The 12887-nt window shown below is 32.7% G+C and overlaps 1 protein-coding gene across 1 annotated transcript; it reads right to left on the minus strand.

The window, feature by feature from the left end:
- Nucleotides 1-384: 384 nt before the first annotated feature.
- LOC113771082 lies at nt 385-2610 on the minus strand. Its single transcript, XM_027315705.1, has one exon. It carries the CDS (start codon nt 2608-2610, stop codon nt 385-387), a length of 2226 nt encoding a protein of 741 aa, XP_027171506.1.
- Nucleotides 2611-12887: the final 10277 nt, after the last annotated feature.

Below are 12887 nucleotides of genomic sequence, written 5' to 3' on the forward strand. Positions count from 1 at the left end.
CTTTTAACCTTCTACAATAAATTCTCTTTCTTTTATTTTCCAAATTACTTGTCTATTGTTTTTTTTCCTAAGATTCTCACAGGAAAGTACAAGTAATGTTTTGTTAAAACACCTACAAAATTCTTCTTTATAATTTATTGAATAAGAAGATTGATATCAATACAACGCTTTTAATCAATTAAATCTTCTTTTAATTCTTTTAATTGATCTCAAGAGAGTGATTATCTGAGCATCACAAAAAAGTGCAGTGCATGTACTCTCAAGTCTCACTAGTTGACTGAAGTGAAGCTCCAACATTTTACACCATCATCCAGTGAGCTCAACAATAAAATGCCTTCCTATCTGGTAATGTATCTACAGCAGTATAGATAACCTTTTATCTGGTCACAATTCAAGCTTGGATACTCTCCTGTGTAGAACAGATGTCCCCAAAAATGTCATCAGTTGATGATCTCTTCTGTATTGCTTCAATCGTTCAGGGCTTATCTTTCGGAATCCAAACTTATTCTTCCACATTGATTCTGCTTCATGTGCAGCCGGGAGCACCAGGTCTGTCACATTGACAGATGCCAGGAGGTTTTCAATGCAACAGAACAATGACTGGAAATATCCTTTGCCTTGACAACTACTAGTCGTAGCAACCAGTGGAATTTCAGCCACATCCTGTCCAAATATTCGGAAAATTCCAGCAGACACCACTATTGAGTTTACCGTCAAGACGGCGCAAAACATTCCTCCATAATCTTGATCTCTATTGGATTTTCCATAGATCAACGAAGGTATAAGATCAGTGTTGCTTTTGCTTGGATCGCCAATGGGGTCAAAACGCTCATGGAAAACAGAAACAGCATCAGACAACCATTTCCTACTTTCTTCGGAAGCCATTTTCCCCTGGAGAAGTCTCCATGAGACATTCAGATCAGCATCATCTTCATGCTTCCTTTTTATTGTGCTTAGCAGAGAATCTGGAAGCTTTTGTTCCCCGCTGCTTACAAGCTGCTGAAGGGCAGAGTAAATGCTGCTGCATACTCTGCTGCAGAACCAGTTCCCACTTGGCAATTCTTGTAAGTCATCCATCCCATGGTCTTTCAAACACCCGACATGATACTCCTTTTCACACTGATCACAAATAATAACTGTACGAGGTCCAAAATCAGATTCATTGTAGTCATGAACCCTGCAAATGACACATCCACCAACATCAGTTTCTGAAGCTCCAATTATGCGAACACATCGTTTTCTTACTTCTTCCACAGGATCAATTCCAGCAACCCTTCCAGCAGCTACAGCATTTGCATTGTGCTCCACAAAGTTCTCATTTTTAAGCATATTCACACAGCATCTACAATACCAAGTGCCCTCAGGAACGCTTGGAAGATCAACACACCCGTGGTGAAAAGCTCTGGGGCACAAATCACAACACAAGAGCTCCCCCACACCTTCACAAACTGAACAGATATCATCACTTTGATTTACATACGAATGCAAATTTCTTTTTATTGCTAAAGCCCACTCGTGAAGGGATACTCCATCTGATGTATATATCTCGTGGTAAGGCTTGCGTCGAGCAGCATAACCAGCATGAGCCTCAAACGTTGAGGGGCTAACTACTTTACTACAACAGTAGCAGAAGATCCCAGAACCAGATTTATAGCCCGAAAGCACTTTCTTGCCCTTCGAATAATAGCCTAATGGAGTTCCATCAGCAAGCAAATTCGACTCAAAAACCACTTTGTGCAATCTAAGATCTTTCTTGGTCAGCTTTCCTTCAACCTTTTTCCTAGGACATTTACCGGACGACTTCTTGCTGGAGGCAGGTAATGAGGGCCTAGAACCAACGTGATCAGTTGACTGAGTAGTCTGATCTTCAAACTCCCTCAAAGAATCACACAAATTATTAGCTTTTGCTTGTGAAAAAGCAATAGCTTTCTGGACTCGAACTGCTAATGAGTCATCAGAAGAAGCAACCTCCTTGCAAGCATTCAAGATATCGCGAAGGGATTTCCCGTTCTGCAAATAAATATTATCAGCAGCACAATTCTTTCCACTTCTTGCGTGCAACTCAAACCGATCAGGCGACAAAACTCGACTCCCTTTACATGCATCACAGAAACAAATTATCCCACACCCTCGAATTTCTCCTCGGAGCCCTGCTTCCCCTGCCTTATTTTCACCCTTTGATCCACAAACATAATGCACAGGTAAGCCCTCTAGCAAACCCGTCTCAAGAAGATCCTTCAAACTTGCCGAATTTCGATCAAAAGAAACCCCATTATGGCAATTAACATTAACATCATCATAATCCAAGAAATCCACCTTCACACTTTTCGCTCTCCTCTTATCCTTCGGTTTCCGTGATATTATCGTTACCTCATCATCCTCATCAATACTAACATCTATCACATCACTCTTTGTATCCTCTTTTTCTTCAGAATCCTCGAATTTAATCCAGCCATGAAAGTTCTTACCGCCACCTTTCTGAGACCTGGTAACTCTCCTGTTCCCGTTCTCCCCTCCTATGTCATCATCAACAGGGAAAAGCTTTTTTTCCCTCATCAGGAAAGCATATTCCCTCTTCATTCCAGGCCGAACCTTGACAGGAAAATTCATGATTGTATCGAATCACTCAAAAATTCTTAAAAAAAAAAAAGAAAAGAACCTGCAGATTTCAAACTATAATGGCTGTATGTAATTATATTTGTAGATAGTAATAAAACCGAATCCTTTCCTAGATTGGAATCCAACTACAAAACTGAAATCGAATCCTTGGCTAGCTTGGAATCGGGGAAATTTGGGGACGGAGATAGATTCAGAATCAAGATTTTTAATTTTTAAATTCTTTAAAAAAAATAGAAAAAAAAATCTTAGGTTTTCGAAGGTCGGTGCGCGGCGGTCAGCATTCAGGAAGGACTTTGGAAGAGGTCGGTGTAGGGTTTAAGGTGGAGGTGGGTCCCACGTATTTTAGTTTATAAACCCAGTTAATTCCGATTCAAATTTGAAAGCCAGTTCTAATTTTTGGTTTGGAATTTTGGAAAAAAAAATTTTTTTGGGGATGTGATCGTTTGTAATAAATTGATAAAGGAAGGCCATATTGCAAAAAATATTATTTGAAGCTTTTTTTTTATTTATTTTGTAAAAAATTATATTTTTTTATTTTATATATATCACATTAAAAAAATATTATTATATTATTATAAAAAATATTTTAAATAATTTTCTATCCAAATAGACTCAAAAAGTCAAAAGTATTGATTATTTAAAATTAAAATTAGAATCAGATAAAATAATCAAACGATAGGGGTCACTGGTTCACTTTCATATTCTCGTCTCGTTCCAGTGCATTCATATAATTCTCCGTTGCATGCTAATTAGTCTTAATTTTTGGAAAAAAAAAATACAGTTTTTGTCCTCAATGTTTCACCCTTTTGTAGTTTTAGTCCTTCAATTTTTCAAAAAAAGCAAATCTGGTATCAATGTTTAGTATATGTGCAATTTTAGTCCCTAAAGTTTTGGTGAGAGCAAATTTGGTCTCTAATGCATCCACTTTAAAGCAGTACATTTTAAGAATTTTTCCTAATTAGACAAACTTTAGTGACATCTAGTCATGTATCCATTAAATTAAATTTCAAAATAAAGAAACGAAATAGTAATTCTCTTTATACAACAAAATTAAAAGCTAATAGGTCATGTCCTAATTAATAAACTACTAAGAAGAAAGAAAAATTTTAAACTAAAAAATTAAAACTAATCCGAGCACTTAGTTCATCGATTCAAAACTCATTTTCACTCTCTATCCACATTGCCTCCAAATAGAAAGTCGCAGTTCTTAATTTTTTTTTTTTTGTATAGATTAACATGAAATTCATCAATAGATTGACCATCTTCTTAAATCACACTTAACTAGAAAAGTTGGTAAAAAGCCTAATTTATCCTACTTAAATACTCCAAAATCACTAAAAATGCACTAAAACACACGCGCAAATATTCAAAAATATGATAATTATCAATATAATAACTGTATTCAAAAACCGAAGTGCTAAAACTATAAAAGTGTTTTTAGATGACATTGAATCAATTAAATTAAATCAGTAGCATACATTTTATTATTCAAAAATAGGTTTTTTTCTTTGTGGTAGAAGAATTTTCTCAATGTTCAGATCTTTAGAGTTATTGCATATGTACAAATTCGTAGACTTAAAATTACTTTAAAGTAAACTGGAAATTTGATTACTGTTATATGCATATTTAGACCATGTTGAATTGATGATGTTTTCTTTCTATTAACGCTATTTTGTTTTCTTTGCTTTTAAAAGTTATGTAATTAAACTTTAGGTTTTCATGTACTTGCCAGTGAGTGATGAATTGTGATATGTTATTGTCGTAATAGGCAGTAAGAAAATTTCATGTTAAATTAAATTTTTTAACAAAAGTGTTCATAAAAAGTATAAAATGATCTCAATCGTATAAAATGTTTGGCACGGCCAATTTCCCAGACCAAATAGAAATGCACTCAATGAATTATTTATTTATTTATTTTAATTCCATCACATAGGCCGAAGTGATCCTGGGTGGCTATGATACTATTGTGCTATAGCATAAAAAATTCTTTATGGTTGAGCCTCCAAGATTGAGAGGAGACTCTTGGGTTCTAGTCTCTTTCCTTCTCCTTCTTATTTCTTAAATCCCATCTCTCTCTTATTAGAAAAATATAAAAAAGATTTTTATCTATTCATTTTTTGATATAATGTTGGATAGATATTCAAAGAAGTTAAGTGCTAAACATTTGGTAGAGCATTCAAGCATAAATTTCGCAACAAATAACAAACTTTTCTTGTTGATTTGGATTAGAGGTGGCAAAATGGGCGGGATGGGCGGGATTTGCTTGGGTTTGTGATGGAACCGAGTCATATGGGTTTGGGCCCAACCTTACCCATATGTGTTTTGGGACTAACTTGGGCCGGATCACTTTGGGATGGGTTTAGATTGATCCCGCCCAATACCCAAATCTATTTTCTACATTTTTTTTCCTTTAATTCATTTTTATTTTTTATATAATTTTAATATTTTTGATTTATTAAATTTTTTTAGTTTTATTAAATAAACATGCAAGTGCTTTATACTCAAGATTCCCATCAAAAATTGGATTAACAAATAAAAGAAAAAATAGATATACAGTCATATTCCAACATATATCAAGATGGCCAATGTACTTAAGGTGTTGAATATTTATTCTCATCATTGTCCAAAGATGACAGGTCTAAATTGACTGAAATGTTGAAAATTCTTGTGGATAATGACTAGGAAAACTACTAGATTATATTCTCTAGTATGACTATAAAAATTGTTAAAGATAATTTTTGAATCTAAGACTCCGTTTGGATTGGCTATTTTTTCAAAAAATAAGTTTTTCAAATATAATGTTACAGTAATATACAATAACTCAAAAAACATCCCATCCATATTAGTATATCAAATATTTCAAAAAAATTTTATAGTAAAAATTTTTCATATACATGCTATAATAAAATATTTCAAAAATACCCCCCAAAAATAGCTAAACCAAACAGAGCCCTTGTTATTTGAGCCCAATGGATACCCAAGTATTTCCCAAGTATTCCCATCAATTAATGGGTATAATTGGGATTTGTCCCATTTTAAACCCAATATCAAAATCCAATACCCATCCCGCCCAAAGTCCCCATGGGCATGGGTAACCCATTGGGACTTGGGACAAATTGCCACCTCTAATTTGGATGTTGCTATTTGATGATAATGCCAATGTCACCGAAGATTATTACCACTTTAACGAAAGAAGTAAATATACACCGAGCAAATGCTGGGAGTGAATTGAGTACTTAGGCTATTGTGCTCAAATACTTAGGCTATTTGGGGTTGCGGTGACTTCTAAAGAAATACTTCTTATACAAGTACTTTTAAATTTTAACAAAAGTGCTTTTAAATTATCAAAAGTTGGGCTCTTTAAGTTATGAAAAATTAATTACCAAATATCCTAGAAGTATTTTTAAGGTCTGTTTGGTTCATGAAAACTGGATGAGATGGAATGACTCATCCTTGGATTATTAATTTTGGGTTGAGTCATTCTCGGATTAATAATTCAAATTATCTAGTGTTTGGTTGGTTTTGGATTTGAATAGGATATGTTCAGAAATTATCCTATCCTGTGTTTGGTTGGAGATTGGATGATATACGATTACTATTTTAATGACCAAAATACCCCTTAAATTGCAGATTCTTTTTAATATTTTATTAAAATATTAATAAAATAAATTAATGAAAAATTTATATATATATATGTAACTTTTATTAATATAGATTAGTTTAAAACTTTAGAATTATATAGTTATCAAGGGTTTTGATATATAAAAATTTTCATTCATTCAAACTCAGCCTATGCGGACTCATAAAAATAGATTTTGACTGAAATTTCGAACCTAAATTTGAAATCCAATTAAATGATAGCCCAAGTTTTCGCTAACTTAAGATTAAATTGATTAAAATCTAACCCATTTAAGAGCTTTAAATGGCCGAGATCAAACCAATATAGAAGATTTTTCTTTGGGCCAAAGTTGAACTTACTGAAGTCTTCATTTACAAAGTCCAATTGATAGGGCAATATAGTCCAAGTGCAATATAGTCCTTTTATTATGATGTTATGGGCAAATTAGTCAAAAATTTTAAATTAATTAATAGGGGTAAATTAGTTAAAAAATTTAAAATAATGAATAGGGGCAAATTAGCCAAAATTTTGAATATAATTAGGCAGGGCTAATTAGTTTGTTTATTATCATATTATTATATGAGAGTATGGTTATGTAATGAATGTGTATCATTCACAAGAGCAAATTAGTCTAAATATTGTTATATTGGCAATGGGGGCATATTAGTAAAAAACATTAAAATTAATTAGTAGTGGCAAATTAGTCCATTTGTGTTGTATTATCGTGTGGGAGTAGGGTTATAATTATGAAAGTATAAATTTATATTATTTGTAGAGTTAATCTTATATACACTGTCATATTTGGATGCACAACATACATGCAAAATTTGAGTTTCAAATTTAAATTTAGATTACATGTCATGCATCCAATAATAAAAGTGTATACACTGCCAGTGTATAGCAAATTAATCCTTATTTGTAAGGATAAATTAGTTTAAAATTAGAGGTGGAGCTAAATTAGAAGAGGCAAATGCAATCAGACAGGGACTGATAATGGCTAGTGAAGCTGGGTGGCGAAAAATAGAGATGCAGTCTGACTGCAAAGCTACCATTGAAAAAATCCACCAAACAGGCAGGGAGGAAACACCAATTGGCACCATAATGGACGATATAAGACAATTGAGTGACATGTTCCAGCACTGTACTTTTTCTTTTGTTTATAGAGAAGGAAACAGATGTGCTCATACAATGGCACAATATGCAACTAAATTTGTTTCCAATGTAATATGGAAACAAAGTTTCCCTATGTGGCTCAAAGAGAGTACACAGGAGGATAATAGGACCAATGTCCACTTTTGTAACTAAGATCTTGTATTATCAAGTTCAATATATATACAAAGAGAATACCGTTTGGAAAAAAAAAATCTGTTAGTCTAAAATTTTATTATGACTAATATTACCTCATCCATAAGATTATTTTATCTTATAAATAGGGGATTAATTCGGTTAGTTAGAATGTATCATCCCATATATAAAATGGCAACCAAGCATGGATCACACAGTATCATTAATTCAATCCTGTGTTATCTTATGAACTAAAAGAAATTGTTAAATGTACCATAACCTCAAATGAGACCTTCCTCTCTTCTCCCACATCTAAACGCCATGAAAAATATCCACCTCTTCCCATCCTCTCTCTTCTTCCATCATTTTGTTTACTCTTTTTTTACTTTTCTTTCTCCTCTCTCGTCTCCTCTTCCTACTTCGGCGACGTAATCCAAATCAGCTTCCTTTTATGGGACTACTTCTCATCTCTTCCATCATCAATCGATGCAGTGCTGATGGTGATTTCTTGATGGTTGTGGTGGAGATGATGGTACTAGTGCTGACAGTGTTTTGTTGGTTGTGATGGGGGTCACAGTGATACTTTGCTGCGTGGTGTTGTTAATGATGATGGTGGCAGTAGGGTTATGGTAGTAGTGGTGGTTATAGGCATACTTGAATGAACGATACGCTATTGAGTTTATTAACTCATCAAATGAATGGGAAATATTTCACTTTGCACCCCCCAAATATGTTTAAATTCTCACTTTAGTTCCTAAATTTTAAAATAGGACACCATAGTCCAAAAAATATAATATTTGTCCCATTTTAAGTAGAGACATCGATGGAACTAGGCCAAAATTTATACTTAAAAATGAGACAAGATTTATATCTTAGGGACAAATATTTTATTTTAGGGACTAAAATAAGAAATATTTTATATTTTAGGGATTAAAGTGGGACAAATATCATACTTTAAGGACTAAAGTGCCACATTTTGAATGTTGTTGACCAAAATAGAATTTCAAATATAATTGGAGGGTGCAAAGTGAAATTTACCCGAAATGATAGAGTTACACCAAGACTCTCAAAAACAGAATAACTGAACTATTAAAACATAAATACGATGAAAAATAATGATCTTGATGTTCCCATCAATTTAAATTTTAACATTGATTTTGTGCTTAACATGTAAATAAATGAATCTACTTCTGGGGTTTGCTTAAAAAAATAAAAACGTACTCCAAGTCAACGTGAATTTGACTTCATACAATTTGTTTGATCTTGGCTTGAATATTAAAAACAGCGGGGCAAACACAATTTATATTTAGACCGAAAAATAATGAGTACAAGCTTGAGTTTCTTGACATCTTCATTAATAACTTTGATTAAGTCCAGAAACATACCAAGGTCTGAATAATTTTTCTACCAAAAAATAAAAAATAAAAACCCCACTAAGTTCAAACACATACCAATAAACTCAATACTAGGCCCGTTTTTTTTTTCTTTTTCTCTTTTTCCCACTTTCTTCGGTTCAAAGATTAAAATTTCAAAAGGACACCAAACACTCTTATAAGAAAGTGTAGGCCTTCTAACAAGTTGGTTTAGAATATGAGAAAAGCGCTTCTCTATAACAATTTTGTGTTGATGCATCATCCATTGTGGACTGGCATCGGCAAATTTGGTGTTCGACAAACGTCGTAGTTCCATCTTCTTTTCTTGTGTAAAGAAATGTTTATACGTTGAATATTGTCCAAAATTTGAGCTTTAATTTGTTTTCTTAATTGAATTTATTGTTTTATAGCTGCATTGATTGAATAACATTAAATTAGGTATTATGATGTATTATCAATGATTGGTACAAGAACAGTAAAAACTTTAAGAGAGTAATTAATTTCAGATAATTGAATAATTTTGTTTGTTTTTCTGGCTGATTAGGTTTGGCAAGTTCATCATTTGGCACAGCGGGATAGAATGGAGGAGAATAGTAGCCAATCACAAACCAAAAGGAAAATGAACGGAAACAAAACAGAAAACCTTAGCTAAAATACGATGAAGTCCGGTGCTAGATATCTTCTAGATGTCTAGGGTTCATGAAGCTCGGCATTGGTCTTCACGCCGGACATGGCGCCGGACATCCTCGGGTTCCTCTATATTTTTTGTTCGTGTTGTGCCCCTTGCTCTTTAATAGGTCGAAATTGAGCATGAAGTGATTCCTTGAACTTCTTAGCACGAGCTCGCGTCACTGGACCAACTGGCACATTAACTTGATCATCACTCGAGCCATGACAAGCTTGGATATCCTCATCACCAAGTCTTGACAAAGTTCGTTGCATTAGTTAGAAATTGATTTTTTCCTATTGGCTAAAAAAATATGTATATAATTTAAGGAAAGGAAAGAAGGAAATTTGAACCTTAACAGTGTTTAGAAAATGAAACATAAGATTTTTCTTATTTGGTCGATCGAAATGAAAAATTTTTGACACTAGGGTATGAAGTCACTGCATTAAGATTGATAGGGTAAATATGTATATATATGAATTTCTTGGTGTGAAATGGTTAATTCTTATAGTTGCACATTTATTTGCCTACCTATAGTCAATCTGTGAGCATCTATAGATAAGGATTGAACTGTAATGTCATTAAAAATAAATATTTTTTTAGATGCTTTACCATCTATAGACACACAATTGCACTTGGAAAACTTTAACTGTTGAGATTTAATTAAATGCAACCTTGTAAGCAAATAGAGAGATCAATCATTACCTACCTTTAGCAGATAAATATGTGCTTAACTATGCATTTAAGATTTAGGAAATTTAATCATAGGTAATCAATTAATGGCAATTCATGTAGACCAAACCAGAACCTTTTCAGCAGCTTGCTTTTATTTTCAAACTGCCTAAAAATGATATTAAACAATAAAAATGAATTCTTCTCTAAAAATGTTGATATGATATCTCTAATATGCAATTCAGATGAACTATATGAGATCCACAATGGCAACTAAATCCCTATACCCTGAGGTGACCTGTTATTGTTTGTCTACAACAAGCAAAGATAAAGTGTTACACAATTATAATCAACATAATTAAACAATACAACAAAAAAATGAAGAGGTTATTTCAAAATTCTCAAAAAAAAAAAATAGCAAGTTTAATTTTACATTACCTCCAAAGGCACTTTATCAATGAATTCGTTATATTTTCATAACAAAAAAAGGAATAAAAAGAAAATAAATACTAAATAATGTAACATTAAATGCTTTAATTTTTAAAGAAAGATTTTGCTACTCACCGAATGGTTGTTGCTTCTTTTGCTTCAGGACTATCGTAGTAACGTGCAATTTCCTCAAGTCTATAAAGGAGAAATATGTTCAAATGATTAAACCAAAATCAAAACATAATCAAGTCACAGGGTATATAACAAAATTGTGCATGGATGAAATTGTTGGTATCTAATACCTGTTCAGCTCCTCGATAGGTGGATTTTCAACACTTTTTTTACGCTTCCGAATTAGTGCTTGAGCAGTAGGGTTGCCAAATTTGATGTGGCCAGGAAGTTTTTTCTTTGCCATGACTTTTTTTTACTAGGAAATTGTGAGAGAAATATGTACAGCCTTACTGAGGTATCTATGTAGATCTGGAGGCTAAAACCCTCTTGTTGGAGAATACTTTCTTTTCTTTTCCTTTTCGGTTGTTGGGGAGAGACAGAGAAAGAGAGAAGAAAATTAGTCAATATAATAGTAAAAATCCTATCTTTGACACATCAACATTTTTAGTGGTCAAGGACATATGACATCCGGCATTTTTATGTTTAAGGTTTTTTATATATCCTTAAAAATATTGGAAGAATACTCAATTAGAATTTAAGTAGTCTAGACAAGAACAACTATTAATAATTCAACTACTTTGTAGTACGAAGTTTCAAGAGCAGTGAACATTGAGCGAAAGAGCACCTTGGATGGCTTCATGTAGTATTTAGTTTTATTTTGCTACCTTTTATGACTTAAAAATTTATAGGACGAGGAAAATTAAATTTATAACACAAATAATAGTAGAGTTTGAATCTGATCAATTTGAGTGCTATTTGACATTTGTTAAAAACAAATATTTTCATTATTTTTTTTTTAGGATTTTCGATCAGATTAATCTTGATAGCACAACACTCAGCCATGGTTTCAACAGGAAATCAAGAATCATTGACAAACTAGCATAAACATCCTTATCTTATCCCATGAACAGTTTTAACCATCATGCAAATATTGTAAAAGAACGTCAATTTAACATGTGTGTGTGTCTACACACACAAATATACATAAATATATGTGTGTGTTACACATGTATACATGTGTGTATATATATACATATACATACATACATACATATATGCATGCATATATGTATGTATGTATGTATCTAGGTATGTATACACATATATACATATATGTGTGTGTGCGCGTCCAAATTCACGCAGACACATGCATAAATATATACATACATACACACACATGTATATATATGTATGTATGTATATGTATATTATGTTATCGAGCATTGTCACTCATTCATGAAAAGATAAAGTCATATAAAAACTCTTAAAAGGTATCCCAGAAATTAGTTGAACTAAAAAAAAGTAGAAAAACGAATCTAAATACTTAATACTCATTTGACAAATAACAAATATGAAATCAAGGGCATGGATCCATGTTTGACAGCCCACCGTATTATATGTATGAGGTGATCATCTCCAGACAGTGTAGTATAAGAAAAGCTAAATCAATACCTAAGGAGAGATAATCCACTATTGTATTAGTAGAATATAAAGTGATTTCATAGCAATCAGTCCTACACAATCTCGCTAGAATGTGAACAAATACATACCATTAGGATATCAATCTCAAACCATGTATAGCTCATTAGTGAAATACATTTGAGTTATTAACCAAAATGATGTCTCGCACGCTTAGTGAAACACATTAGAGTTATTAATTGAGAAGTTCACAAATTTCATGAATGAAGTGATCGATAAAAGTTACAAGAATTATCCTATTACGTAGAGGTCAACTTATGAATTGCATACAGAAAACTTTAAATTAAGTAAGTTCAAGGCTGACAGAATTCAATATCATGTAAAATCAGCCTTAACTTTAAATTTAGCTTGTGACTTTAGAATGTTGACATGTCTATAATATTATTGATTCTTTATGTTAGTGCTTCGATGATTATACTAGTCACTTTTTTCTTGATCAATTTCATTGTTGCTCAATAGAAGACATCATTCTATCAAGGAAGCAAGAAAAGATCCAATAGCCCAACAAACTTATAGGTTCCTTGTATAAATCCAAAGGTGCTTGGAAAGAAGAAATTTGTCCATTGATGGAAAT

This window comes from Coffea eugenioides, chromosome 5 (genome assembly GCF_003713205.1).
Source record: "Coffea eugenioides isolate CCC68of chromosome 5, Ceug_1.0, whole genome shotgun sequence".
Taxonomy (NCBI): Eukaryota; Viridiplantae; Streptophyta; class Magnoliopsida; order Gentianales; family Rubiaceae; genus Coffea; species Coffea eugenioides.